Raw genomic sequence first — 14664 nt, 5'->3', positions numbered from 1 at the left:
TTAGGCCCTCTGATGCCACCATTTTAAGGGAAAGAAAGTCATCTGCTGGGTACTGGGGACAGGAACAGAGGTAGTCCTGGTTGTTGGGCTTTTTTACCCTTGCAGTGGATGGTGTTGAGGCTGGAAACTCAGCTCTCCAAATTTCCTGTCATGGGAGGACTAGGCTTTAGGTCATCAGGATCAGATGGAGGCAGCCCTGCATGAACGTGCACATGCGAGCACCATTAGAGCAGAATCTATACCCTCCCAGGCCAGGAGCATTACCCCCCATGTCTTATTTCCTCCTAAAACTGTGTTGAGGGTCCTTTCTTTGACGGAGTACACCCAACCCTTACCCTTATCCTTTGATTCTGGATACATGTAAAGCCACAGCAGACATACTTTCTGACTCCTTGCTTTAATTTGATCCTGGCTTCTTTTTTTCCCAAGGGGAGGAAAGCTTCTGCAGAAGAGATTCCTTTGTATAGACTAAACCTGCTTTTCTGTTTTTGTGGTCAGATCATCTCAAACTAGAGCTGCATCCAGTACCCTGTCCTATTACAGCTCTGCTTGGTGTCCCTCCTGCTCCTCTTCCTGTACCTAGATACTACCCATTCATTCAAAGCCAGTTTCAGGGCTGCCTCCTCCATGTAGACCTCCCCACTGCTGTCATCCTCCAGGCCTCTAGCAGCTCCTGGGATGCAGGATGAATGGCCTCTGTGCAGCTCCTGGAGTCCGAGTAATTGGGACTTTCTTCGTTGAGCAACTTCGGGTGGGGCTGTCCTGCTGGCTCTGCAGATTTCATTTGGGGTTGGATGTGGGATATGTGCTTGGCCACACTGGTTTATGAGCAGTCTGCCTTCCCCTAGCACTCCCATTGTGGCATTTTATGGCAATGTCACCAACTCAGGATCAGAAGTTCTAACCCTTAAGGCTCTCTGTGGCACTTGGTCATTCACAGCTGTGGCTGAACATCTACCTCACTTGATCCTCTGTGAATGAAGGTGTCATCTTGGTCTTTGCTATATTTGGCCCATGTTGGTGGCCAAGGCCCAGGTCTTTTATAATATGGATGTGGCTCCTCCCGCATTGGGATGGAGTAGGGTAGTCTGCCTGAAGATCACCTTGGTGCTCTGCCCCGATCTGGTAGCTAACTCTAACCCAATGTTTTCTCTTCCTGGTCTAGCCTGAAAATCTGCTGTACACATCCAAGGAGAAAGACGCAGTGCTTAAGCTCACAGACTTTGGCTTTGCCAAGGAGACAACCCAAAATGCCCTTCAGACACCCTGCTACACTCCCTATTATGTGGGTGAGTCCTTAGGACATGGTTTGTACCTCCCTACCCCAACTGTACTCTGTTGTGGTATGGGGCAGCTGGTGAGTTACAGAAACCAAAGGGTTAATGCTCAGGAGGGAAGGGGAGGATTCTGTCTGTATGGAGGTGGGTGATGTGGGGGGCTGGAGGCTACAAAAATATTCTCCCAAACTTCAGCTTCTGCTTTTGAAAATAGATCCAGGAAAATTCTGGCTGTGGCCTGTGAGCTGAATGACATCACAGCAGCTCTAAATATAAACGTGATAAAAGGCTGCCATCAGCTCGGGATGGAGCCCAACCACGGTTGTTTTTCTCTAGTTTTTGTCTTCCTGGGATTCATATTCAGAAAGTGGGCAGGACTTCCCTCCTACATTAGAGGGACACAGGATGCTAGCCACCTGCCTTGTAGGAGAGGGTCCTGTAGGCCAGGCCATGGGACATACTCATGCTTCCTGGAAAAGCTCCTCACTCCTCTGCAAGTGGGCAACCCCCAGGTCTAGAAATGCCCCTTGCTGAAAGTGCTTCCTAACTTGAGAGTGGAGTGATGACAGAGGGCTCTTCTCCCTTAGGAGAGGTCAGAGAGGCCTTCTGGAAGAGCTGCTGAAAGTGTGGGAATCTCCCTGAGACAGCTAAAATGGCACTCTTTACCAGGACGTATTTTGCAGTATTCTAGCCTACCCACCTCATTGCACAGATGGGAAAACCAAGGCCCCATGGGTTGGTAGACAAGCTAATGGTGAATGTGGAGCCCTGTCCCTGGTTCCTCCTTGCTTGTGACTGAGGCTGTGCATTCAGGAAGGCAAGGGGCACAGGAAAGCTGGTAGGCTGAGGTCCTCTCATCTATGGCAGTAACCCACCAAGCCCCAGACTGGCCTTCTCCGCATCTCTTCCTTCACCAAGGTTGAGACTGGCAGAGGAATTCAGGGCCCAAAGGAGCTAGGGGGATGCCTGAAACTGTTTTATTTTTTCTGGGAGCTATTTCTCCTCCCCCAACTTCACACATATGCTGCCTTCCCAGAAGGTGCCAGACACTAGTCTGCTCTGCCCCACCCCCCAGCCCAGACACTTGCTTCCCACATTGCCCTGGCTTCAGGCTCCCGCCTGGGGTCTAAGCCCTTGGGGCTGAGAGTCCTGCTGTGCCCTCTGCCCTGGCAGCCCCTGAAGTCCTGGGTCCCGAGAAGTATGACAAGTCATGTGACATGTGGTCCCTGGGCGTCATCATGTACATTCTGTGAGTACAATCCTTGCCTCCCTGCTTCCTCCTCCTGCCCCCACTCCCACTATGTGCCCTCAGTACCACTCTGGCCCCCTCCCCTCATGTCCTTGGTTAGGGGTTCTGTGTGTTACTTCTTATGCAGGTTGCCCTTCCCTTCTGGTCACAGAGTATCACTTCTTCAGACTGCCTGAGGGTCTCCCCATACAAAGGGCTAATGATATTCCTGGGATGTGCCCAAGAATCTGGAGGGCTGGTATTGTTGCTACAGTGTCTGGCTGCTGTTTTCCCTTATAGGGGCTTGAGGGAGAAAATGGGTCCACCCTGGCACTGTCCCTTACCCCATGCTGAATGACCTCCTCCCTCCCTCAGTCTGTGTGGCTTTCCACCCTTCTACTCCAACACGGGCCAGGCTATCTCCCCAGGGATGAAGAGGAGGATCCGCCTAGGCCAGTATGGCTTTCCCAATCCTGAGTGGTCAGAGGTCTCTGAGGATGGTGAGTGAACCTTTCTGCCCCTACCAACCCCAGCTGTTCCCCATGGTCTTCAATCTGGGAGACATCATTTTGGTGGCAAACTGACCTGTGTTCAAATTCTGGCTTCCCCACTTCCCAATTGTGTGACCCTAGGCAAGTTACCTAACTTTTTTGAGCCTCAATTTCTACATCTGCCAAATGGGCTCAAAACTTGCCTCTTCAAAACTCTAACTCCTATTCCTCATTCATATTTTCTCCTCTAAGGACCACAAACAACTCTGCCCTAGTATTAGTTATTAATTTTTATTTTAAAAATTACCCTGAACACATAGTGCCTTGAAATAAGAAATAACTGTTAGCTCACTGTTTCTGTGAGTTAGGAATTTAGGAGCACATGTAGCCCTTGCTCCAACAGCATTTGTGGTCTGTGGGGAAAGGTTGGTGGGACTGGCTGTGAGGAACCCTGCAACTTCACCTCCCCTCTCTTCCCTGGCCCCCTTAGCCAAGCAGCTGATCCGTCTCCTACTGAAGACAGACCCCACAGAGAGACTGACCATCACACAGTTCATGAACCACCCCTGGATTAATGTGAGCACTTCCTTGTCCTGCAGAAGGCAGGGCATCATGCTGGAGCGGGGCTGCCAGGCAGGAGGGTGGTGGCCCTTCCTTAAGGCTCCAGTGTAGGGCTGGAATGGCCCTATGCATAGACAGTAGGGCCCCACCCACAACCTGGCTTTGCCACTGCCCCTGTCAGGCTTCTTCACTTCTCTGTGCCCCCGTTTTGCTAACTGGGAGAAGGGGGTAGCATAGGGGAACCAGTGCTGTTCCAAGTGCCTCCAGGTTCTAATTCATGGGCTTGGGCTCCTTCCAGCAATCAATGGTGGTACCACAGACCCCACTCTACACAGCCCGAGTGCTGCAGGAGGACAAAGACCACTGGGATGAAGTCAAGGTGGGTGACTTCTGTTTTGCTCTCCCTGCAGGTTCCAGGGTTTTGGAAAAAGGGACTCCATTGGGCCTGAATCAAGGCCAGCAATTTGCTGAAGCTGTTGATTTCAAGCAGGAGCCTAAAGAATTGTCTTTCTCTGGTCTGTTGGCAATTTCAGAACTTTGGAGATGTAATGGTCAATTCATTAGAAAGAAACGTCTGAGAAAAAAAAAAAAGATAAAGGGACTCCAAGGTGGTAGCAACCCAAGTGTGGGGTCTTAGGCCCTTCTCCCATGCTTGGAGCACAGGGTATCAGTGACTGCCCCAGTGGTTCTACCATGACACTCTGAGGATTGGGCCATACTACCCCATTCAGGGTAGATAGTACTCCTGGCTCACTTCCTCAGTGAAGGGGGCTTTTGGCCAGGGGCTCAGTGAAAAGATTTTGGCTTCAAGCTTTAGTCACAACCTTTCTTATAACCAACAACATTTGAGAGGGTGTTTAGCCTGGTTAGGCTCAGCAGAGGCCAGGTTTGAGCATATGGGTGCCCTGGATACCCAGCAAGATGGAGTTCTATGCAAGCCTTGTGGTTCTGAGCAGGTGGAATTGGGTTCATTTCCCTGTCCCACTTAACCTTGATGTTGCCCCAGGGAGTCACTATCCCTTTGGGCCTTAGTGCATACACTCAGTGTCGACCACAGAGGACTATAGTGAGGGCTATGTGATACAAAAGCTTTGCCCAGTGCTGAGCACATAGTGGACAGTGGGGCAGCACAAGCTGTCACTGCTATCACTGATGTTATATAGGGGCTGCCTAGACAGGAGGGTAATGGCTCTTAGGGTCAGTACATCTTGACCTCTTAGTGCCTCCCCATCTTATCTGTCCTTAGGAGGAGATGACCAGTGCCTTGGCCACCATGCGGGTGGACTATGACCAGGTGAAGATCAAGGACTTGAAGACCTCTAACAACCGGCTCCTCAACAAGCGGAGAAAAAAGCAGGCAGGCAGCTCCTCTGTCTCACAGGGCTGCAATAACCAGTAGCTCATGAGGCACTGGAGAAGCCAGGCCTCTCATCCTGGGTGACAGACTAGAGTATGCTGAGGCCCTGGCCAGGAGGGCTAGGGGCATTCTTTTAACAAAGAGATTATTTTGTTGTGTTTTAATTTGTCACTTGGAACTTCAGGATGGAGGACCATGACCCACAGCCCTCAGAGCTCCAGCCCAGGCAGAGGCGCTAGAGAGGGGCAGAGCCTAGGAGCTGGGGTACTGCCCACTACAGCTGCAGCACCTTTGGCAGAGGGGTTGGGGGCTGAGTGAGGCCTCAGCTTAGTCCTACTCCGGGGCATGACCTTAGCCTTCTAGGCCGCTGGGAGTTGTGGTTGGGCTTCTGGCCTTCCAGGGAGATACTCCCATGCCGGGTGGGCAGATGGATCTGGTCTTGAGAAAGGCATTGGGCCATTGGTTGCCATGGTGACCAGGGACAGTGTAACTGTCTGTGAGTGCTGAGTGAGTGAACAGGAAGGGAGGAGGGGTAATCAAGGGTTCACCTCTGCCTTCTTGGGGAGGTTAGTCTTTCTCACACTATCTGCCTCTCTTAGGCTCATCTCTCTCTGGGCCCCATGAGGCTGCAGGATCTAGTCTGCCTGTCTCTCTGGGTGGTCCAACCCTGCTTTGCTGCAGCCCCAGTCTAGCAGGCACTCAGAGCTCTCCCCTGAGAGAGTCCCTGGGCCTAACCATCCTGTCACTACCACCTATCCAAAAGGTGGGTTTTCATCTCAGCTGAAGGTTGGGGATATTTTTTAACCCTTTTCCACTTTGGAAAATGCCACTGTGACAAAAGCCAGTATACTTCCCGTGCTCCCACCTGCTCCCCATTTGGGTGTTGCCCCAGGGAATTACTATCCCTTTGTGCCTTAGTGGATGCACTCAGTATCTACCACAGAGGACTATGGTGAGGACTATGTGATACTTACTGCCTCTCTCAGGAAGCTAGGAAGGAAAGCCCCTCTTTGTTGATGGTAGGGGCTATCTTTTGGTGTACTTTCATAAGTAGATAGTGGAGGGCAGGGCTAGGAGGCTTTCCATTAACCAGGAGTCTCTTCCTATACTCTTGTTCGGACCTGAGGTTGTGCGAGGCTGCTGAGCAATGCTCAGAAAGTCTAGTCTTAGCTTGGGCCTGAGTGGAGCAGAGAGGGCCCTTTCCTGGCTGATCCATGCTTACTCAGCCTCACCCTGCCCAGGGTAGCCTCAGGGTGCTGAGGGCCTGATATGGCCTGACAAGCCTAACACCTAGCCTAATTCTTTATACCTGGTTCCTCTCTCACTGGTGGGGAAGAACTAGACCATGTCAGATAGGACAGCACTGCTAGGTTTTACATCCAGATAGTAATAAACACCATTTTGGCATTTTCTCCTGGTTCCTGGGTTTCTCTTTGTCTACATGGGTGGACAAAAGTGGCTAAGGGCAGCTGCTAACACCCACTAGTGATTTCACCCTGACTGGAGAGGGTGCCTTAGGCCTGGTAACCATGCCAGGCTGACTCCAGGCTCCTGTATCCTCTCTTGGTGTGGAAAGGTCAGAAGAGCTGAGGGATGGCAGCTGCTACATGCCCCCAGCTCTGTGCCGACCCTATGCACTGTGTGTGTGACACCTACTCCCAGCCTGTGTGTGCCAGTGTCTGCCCACAGTGGCCACCCCCAGCTGCGTGCCAGCCTGCTGAAGGGCGGGCAAAGTGCCTGCTGCAGCACTGAGCTATTTTCAGAAGCTGCCAGATTTCATTTGGCAGCAAGAATATCAGGGAGGGGAGGGGGCGGGATGCTTGAAGACTGTCTTTTGACTACTCCAGTAACAGAGCACTCTCACTCCTCGGGAGCCCTTGGGGCAGCCTCATGGGAGGCCCTAACTGTGGCAATTCTCCCCTACCTCCTATCTTGAAATCTCCCAGTTTTCTAAGAGCTCATCTGGTGCCTGCAGCATGCTCTGTCCTTTGCCCCCTTTCCTCAGGGCATGGGGGAGAGTACAGAGATGTTAGAAGGCAGGGGACAAGGAAGCACTCCTGAGATGTTCTGTCACTTCCCAACCTGGTTACTTTGAATAAGTCCCTCAGTTTCTCTGGTCATCTGAAGGATTTGGACAGACAATATATGTGAAGTACTTAGTGGGGTGCCAGATACATAACTCATGCACAGCACCCATAAGCCACCCAGCTTCCTTAGCTATCAGGAAGAGAGAAGTATTCAGAGCTGGATGAGGAAAGAGCAGTCCAGCCCCAAATCTACCTCAAGCACTTTCCACCAAGAAAATCAGCTCTTCACTCATGTGGTTTCCCTTCCAAGGGCTTTCTCCCCAGAGCAGCATCATGTGGGCCTTCTGGGCCTTGGCTTTAGTTCTGGGCTTCAAGGGTTGTAGCCAGATAAATTCTAGGAACCCTGTGGAGCCTGCAGTTCAGGTCAACCCTCCTAGTGTACTCTATAGGTCTAGTGACATGCTGACCAGACACAGAGGTAGATACAGTCCATCTTATTATAAGCTGCAATGGTGCAGATGAATCCCTCACTTGGCTACCAAGCACCCAGTGTAACTGAGAACCGGTGCTAGGTGCAAGGAAGTCTGCAGTGAAAGCTTCATTTCAGGGAGTCTACATTCATGAGGGAGAAGGCAAAAACATCACCCAAACGTGTGCTGAATCATGGCCTTGATGTGGTCTATGGAGGAATGACGTGGCTTTCTGGGGAAAGAGGTGTCCAGGAGCAGTTTAAGCCAAAGAGAATTTATGTACCCCAGTGACTGAGAAGGGTACCTGATAGATTACAGAGTTGAAGGCAGAACTGCAGAAGGCAGAACTGCAGAACAAGGCCTTAGGGACAGTTGAACTGTGCTTTAGGGCTCTGTCTGCCCCTCAGCGGTACCAGTCTGTGCTTCTCCCTGGGACTGGCCTTGATCCTCCACCTGCACTGGCCTTATCCATGGGCAAGACCAGAGTTGAAGAAGTCATATTCTGAGAGGTCATCTGCTCAGGTGTCTGCTGCCAGTTTCAGGGAAGGATTCTTATTGGTCACACCTGGCCTATTGCTGTTATGAGGGAGGAAGCATGGCCCTTCCTGTGACTAGATGGGGGAGGTGATACAGCAGAGGCAGTTAGCAGAGGAGAAGATGGAAGGATTGCCCCCCTCATCTCCTATATCTGTTTGGACACATCCAAGATCCTGTGAAGAGCCTGGCCCAGCAACAAGCCCAGTCCAGGGCCTGGTTTGTGATTTTGGTTATCAGGTGTAGATCTCACAAGCCAGGGCTGGGAGGCTGGATGCCTGGCCAAGTCACACTCATCTTTGGTCCTCCGTGTGGCTGTCTGTGAAATGGGAGCAAATCCCCGACAATCAGCTAATAACAGTTGAGCTAAGAAGCCAAGTGTTCACATTCACATCAGCTAGTCCCGAAACACAGGCTTTCACATGGGCTCCATGGTTGCTTCCTTGGGAGCTTTCAGTAAAGAATTCCATAAGAGGTTTATACACATGTGTACATATGCATCTGTGTGCGTGTGACATCTTTTCCCAGTGATGCTTCCCTTGACTGTCCTCCGAACCTGAGGCTGGCTGGTTTCCAGCAGTCTGGCTCATTGCTATTCTACACCAACCCCTCTCTGTCCTCGATTCAGCCCCTCCACTGCAACATCAGAATTGAACCTCAAAATGGAGCTTGCTACAGCCTCTGCAGGGGTCTCAGTGCTTCCAGGCCTGATTGAAACTCCCTGGCAGGCATGGGGTAGGGGGAGGGCAGGCCTTGTGTGTCTGTCTCCAGACCTGGCTGCTTTAGGCCTGGCTGCCTTCGGCCAAACCTTTGCATTCCTAGTGAGTCAGCCAGCTTGCTTACCCCTTGGAATCAAGGCCAGAAGACAAGGAAGGGTCTGGAAAGCCCACCTCTCACCCGTATGTGTGGGATAGAGTGGGGTTGTCTGGAGCCAGGAGGTCTGAGCTTTGATTTACAAGAAGCCTTGGCCAAGATGGCATTTTTGAGGTACCTCATCAGTAAAGTTAGTTTTTTTATGTGTGCTAGAGTGCAGTGGCACGCTTACAGCCACCCTCAGGCGATCGTTCTGCCTCAGCCTTCCAAATAGCTGGAACTACAGAGGTGTGCTACCATGCCTAGCTAATTTTTTGACATATTGTAGAGACAAGGTCTCACCAAGTTGCCCAGGTTGATTTCAAACCCCTGGACTCAGGGAATCCTCTTGCTTCGACCTCCCAAAGTGCTGGACTTACAGGCTTGAGCCACCGTGCCCAGCCAGTTAGTTTTGTTTTTTTGAGACAAGGTCTTGCTCTGTCATCCAGGTTGGAGTATAGTGTTGCAATCATAGCTCACTGCAGCCTCGACCTCCTGGGCTCAAGCGATTCCCCCACCTTGGCCTCCAGAGCAGCTGGAACTACAGGCATGTGCTACCACCACGGCTAATTGAAAAAAAAAAATCTTTTTATTTTTTAAAGACTGTGACTTGCTATGTTGCTCAGGCTGGTCTTGAACTCTGGCATCAAGTGATGCTCCCACCTTGGCCTACCAAAGTGCTGGGATTACAGCCATGAGCTACCACACACAACCTAAAGTAAGATGTTGGTCTCAGGCAGATCATGTACTTCGCCAGACTCAGTTTTCTTATTTGCTAAATGGGAGTAATCCTCACAAGGGTGGGACAGGGCTGCAAAGGTGAAGGGGAGAGGGGTGGCTGAACCCAAAGGCCTTGGTCACCAGCACAGCCCAGGCATCGGCTAGGTGATGCACTAAGCTGCCCAGCAGTATGCCAGTTATATCTTCTCAGGAGAAAGCAGCTAGTGACTCAATGAAACCAGTTCTCTGGGGTTCAGAGGAACTGGTGGCTGGCAGTATAGGATAATTTGGGTGAGGGGCTACCTGCTGGTCATCTGGGTAAGCATTCAGTGGACACCTACTGTATGCCAGAGCCTGAAGGAGCTGTGGGGTAGGGGAGAGACCGTAATGTCATAATGAATTGTTGATATTTACTGAGTGCCTACTGTGTGACAGGACAGTGCTAGGGCTTCATGTGGATCATCTCACTTAGTCCTCACAATCCCATCTTACAGATGGAGAAACTGAGCTCCGAGTTCTTAGTCACTGCCCTCCCTCTGTGCTAGGAAGGAAATGCTATTTTTTGTTGGGGTCAATCACAGAGATCTTCCTAGACGTGATGACAATGTGAAAGCTAGATTTGGATAGGCAAAGATTTAGAGATTTAGCTGGCAGGTGCAGCATGAGGCAAGGGATTCTGTGTGAAGAATGGAAAACAAGTCTGTTTATGGGGTGAGAGGCAGCCATGGCAAAGGAGTATCTCATTTCCTCATCCTGCCTACTCTAGGAAGTCAGAGTAGGGTGCTCAGGGAGACAGTGAGCCCTGGCAATAGCTCCTCCCTCTTAGAGCCCCAGGGTACTCCCCACATGCACCTCCGCCTCCCCTGGAGATATACCCAGCTTTTGATGTCAGTTTGTCAAATAATCCACCTATCTCCTCTTACTGCTGTAGTGTTTCTGGTTGGCTCCAGAACTGGCTGTCAGAGTTAGGGCCAGGGCTTTTCTCATTGGATTCTTTGGACCCCCAGGATTTGGTGGAAGAGTCCTAGGATCCTTCACTTCTGCTTCCTACAGAGCTATTTTATATATTGGAATTTCTCCTGAGATTTAATTTAAATAAGAGTGTATATGCTTAAAAGCAGTTTGTGGAGCACTGAACTAGGCAAATTCTGCAAGGTAGGCATTATGATCCCCATTTTACTGATGGGAAACCAAGACTCACAGTAGCTAAGTGGTTTGCCAAGGTTCATGGCTGATGAGGGCAGGAGGCAAGGCTCTGTTGTGGCAAAATGGCTTCAAGATTGTCCTTTCTCCCACTGTTCTGACCTCAGAGAATCTGTGCTCTATGGGCACAGGCGGAGAACAGTTGCCTACATTGTCTGGTGGCCTGCAACAGGGTGCTCACAAGGGGAACAGAGATGACTAGGGTGTCATGACTGTCTTAGGTAGGCTTGCTTTCCCCTTTATGGCGAGGAGTTCACTCTGGACAGAGAAAGTTGGGGCAAAGAGGAGGTGGGGAAATGAGGAGTCAGAGGGTGATGCATGGGGAGCCTGCCTTATCCTACAAACCCTGTCCCTGCTGTAGGAACCTTGTATATAAAGCTGATTACACCCACTCCCACTCCTGGTCTTGATCTGTTTCATAGCAAGCCAGGGAGCAATCAATCCTTAGACATGGCAGGAATTCTTTGTGTGGAAAAAAGGCAGGACCCCCCCCCCCGCCACCAACTGTAGCAGCCTCCCAGTACGTAGATCCTCCCCAGCCCGGTTTTCCTTCCAGGTGACGGGATCTTGATTCATGGGTCATATTTCCCCACCCAGGCTGGATGGGTGCTCAGGGCAAACCAAGAAAGGCCAGATGAGTAAAAGGCTGGAATACTCAGCTCTGGGCATGACCTGCTCTAGTCATGCCTTGGAGGCCATGTTTTGAGCACCTAGTGTGTGCCAGGCATATCTCATACACTACCTTGTTTACTTTTCTTACGATTGTCCTCCCAGACTGAGGTTATGCCATTTTGCAGATGAAGTCACCGGATTGCACCAGGAGAAACTGCCCAGGTTCTTATGTATGGCGTGTGACAGGATCAGCATCTGAAGCACAGTCCTCTTCCTATTAGAATGGCTGTCCCTGCTCAAAGAGTCCCAATGTCTTCTGACCTCTTCCTTCATCTGGTCTTGCTGGAGGTGTCACGAGTCTGTTCCTCCCCTTCTCTGATTTTCTGTGCCCCTGGGTGCTGGAGTAAGGACTTTTAGGGGTGACTTTCCATGGCCTCTGTCCCCTGAACTTAGGCAGGGAGTGCCTGGCACTTCTCAGGATGGTTTAAAGTCAGGGTACTTCCCTGCAGATGAGACAGATGTTGGGTCTGAGTCACACAGCCTGGGTTTGCCTCCTTACTTCACTCTGACCTTGGACAACTCCCATAATCTCTGTGAGCACATTTCCTCATTAGAACATATGGACAGTGATGCCTGCCCCTCCCAAACTGTGAGACTGTGAAAGGCAAGGCATGACATTCTATAGAACTCCCAGCGTTTCATAGGTCCCGAAAAAAAATTCACCTCACATAAGAGACTGGGGCATGATGGTGTTGAGGGAAGTGTTGAGTCCCAGATTAAAGTCTTCAGAAAGGAGACTGACCCCCCCTGAGAGAAGCTGTGGTCAGAGCTTCTTCCTGTCTGACTGAGCTACCCACCACTCCCTGAAGGACCCTGCCAATCCAGGGCCCCGTAGGCTGTATGGTGGGGCTGGCCAGGACTGCTGTGGGAAACAGGTGAGGCAGAGGAGGCTCTGCCCAGTGACAGCAAATAGGTCCAGAGAGCCCCTCCTTACAGGGTCATGAAGGGAGCCAGAGATTCTGGGGAGCACGGGACTGGATACTAAGGGAATGGACTTGCCCAGAATACCTGCTGTGAGCAGGTGTTCGTGTTTTGTTGACTGGGCTAAGCTAAGCAGATAGGACTCCTCTTATGATGGAGCCCACAGCCAAGAGTGGGGTGAAAGGGACAGAAGCGTCAGGAGGTCTCTGAGAAGGGGACATTTGGCTAAGGATGAAGGACAATAAGTTGACTGTAAGAAGAATGAGAGGGGTTGGGCGTGGAGGCTCACATCTGTAATTCCAGCACTTTGGGAGGCCAAGATGGGAGAATTGCTTGAGCCCAGGAGTTTGAGACCAGCCTGGGCAAACACAGTGAGACCCTGTCCTTACAAAAAAAGTAGTATGTGCCTGTAGTACCAGGGAAGCTGTGGCAGGAAGATCCCTTAAGGCCAGGAGGTCAAGGGTGCTGTGAGCCACTGCACTTCAGCCTGGGGGACAGAGTAAGACCCTTTCTAAGAAAGAAAGAAAGGGAAGGGAAGGGAAGGGAAAGGAAGGGAAGGAAAGAAGAGAAAAGAAGAGTGAGAGGAAGGGCAGAAAGAATAAGTGCAAAGGCCCTGAAAGGCTGAAAAAGACTTTGAGTATCTGAAGAGCAAAAAAGAGCATAATATAGAGAGCGCTGGTCTTATCCAGACTCCCTTGGATGGAAGTGAACGTATGGGTAGCCTTGTGGAACCAAAGGAAGTCAGACTTTTTGGAGATGCCTTGGTTTAGGTTCTGCCACTAACCACCCAGAACGGGACAAGTCCAGGGTTCAGGACAACTTGGCCAGATGTAAATTAACCTTCACTTGGCTCTTGACTTTATAGATGGAATGTCAGTGCCTAAGATGGCATTAATAACTAATTGTTGACAATAAATCATGGATGCAAAGCTTGCTGGGGCTGTTAACATCAGCAAAAACAGTGGCTGTGTTTGTTTCCACACCAAGATGTAATAAGAAGCAACTCACCCCTGGAGATAAATTCTGTAGAGATAGGACCCTGTTCTCTGGGTCTAGAAGAGACACAGTCAATTCCTCTTAGTGAGCTCCTGCAACTGGGGTTTGAGCTTACTGGAGTTATATGAATACTTGGGAGGGAGAGTCTGAGGTGAGGGTGAGCAGAGATTCTCAGCAATAGGCATGTACCATAGCCTCAATCAGCATGACACAAGTCCCTCTTCCCCCTAACCTGCGAGTTTGTAGGTCAAGGGTCTGGGCTAGGAGTACCAGAAGGGATGAGGGGACCTCAAGGTGTTCCTCCTGGGACAGCCACTTCTCTTCCCATGTCCATCTTCCAGAGCCTCCTCTGAGAAGATTTTCTTCCTTCTGGTGCTCTGGAGGTCAGGTGGTTTTCTCAGAGAGCTAGTTTCATGGGCTAAATTCTTCCCACTCAAAGCTGGGAGGGCTACCTGGAGGAGGTAAAGATGCTGTGGGTGAGAGAAGATTTAGGGAAGGAACAGACATCCAGTTTCTTCCCTCTAAAAGGAAGATAGCCAGTGGTCAACTGATTTGTCCAAGGTGACCCAGAAGATTAGTAGCTGGAGCAATGGACAAAAGAAGGCTCCCTGGAGATGGTCCTAACTTTGGGGGCAGGGGAGGATGGCATCAGAACTGAAGGATATTAGAAGAGCCTGTGGGTCCAGTTTCAGAGATTCTGATGTTTTTTGCTCAGATCCGATTACCTGGAGGAAAAGATGGTGCCTCTTGGGCCTCTGCACTTTCTTACCTACGTGTTTTCCTTGCTGAACTGGCCAGACCCAGCCCTCCAAGGATGGGATACATTCAGGACAGTGAAAGTCGACACAGGCATGGATCAGAAATGACTTTGAGAGTTGAAGTGGGCAGTCCCCAGATGGAATCTGAGAAGGTCAATGCTGGAAAGTGTCTAATAACATTTAATTCCCATTTCATAGATGAGAAAACAGAGGCTCACAGGCCAGCCTCTCAGCCTGGTCTGCCTCCCCTACATGGGCAGCCCTCCTGTCCACTGGTTTTGCTATCTGGCCTTCCCTGGCCTCAGGTGCTTCTGGATCTTACCTCCTTCTGTAGAACTGTTTCCTTTTTCTTCTTCCTCTCTGTCTCTCTCTTTGTCTCTCTCTCTCTCTTTTTTGAGTCTGGGTCTCACTGTTTCCCAGGCTAGAGTGCAGTGGCACAATCATAGCTCATATCAGGCTTGACCTCCTGGGCTCAGGCGATCTTTTCACCTCAGCCCCCACGAGTAGCTGGGACTACAGGCATGTACTACCACACCCGACATTTTTTTTTTTGAGTTGGAGTCTCACTCTGTCGCCCAGACTGGAGTGCAGTGGCCG

General features: G+C 50.7%; 1 protein-coding gene across 1 annotated transcript in view; it reads left to right on the top strand.

Annotated features, from left to right (window-relative positions):
- The window catches only part of MAPKAPK3 (mitogen-activated protein kinase-activated protein kinase 3), a 31430-nt gene extending 26352 nt beyond the window's left edge, over window positions 1-5078 (top strand). The window contains exons 6-11 of the mRNA XM_008053395.1: window positions 1166-1289; window positions 2451-2526; window positions 2881-3005; window positions 3487-3572; window positions 3856-3936; window positions 4804-5078. Coding sequence (XP_008051586.1) covers window positions 1166-1289; window positions 2451-2526; window positions 2881-3005; window positions 3487-3572; window positions 3856-3936; window positions 4804-4956 — 645 coding nt within the window. The 3' untranslated portion in view covers window positions 4957-5078. The remainder of the gene's footprint in view (window positions 1-1165; window positions 1290-2450; window positions 2527-2880; window positions 3006-3486; window positions 3573-3855; window positions 3937-4803) is intronic.
- The last annotated feature ends 9586 nt before the right edge of the window (window positions 5079-14664 follow it).

Source organism: Carlito syrichta, unplaced genomic scaffold (assembly GCF_000164805.1).
Source record: "Carlito syrichta isolate Samal-C Ts95f unplaced genomic scaffold, Tarsius_syrichta-2.0.1 Scaffold288153, whole genome shotgun sequence".
Classification (NCBI taxonomy): domain Eukaryota; kingdom Metazoa; phylum Chordata; class Mammalia; order Primates; family Tarsiidae; genus Carlito; species Carlito syrichta.
Note: the sequence above shows the minus strand (reverse complement) of the source record. Positions and strands in the feature narration are given on the sequence as shown.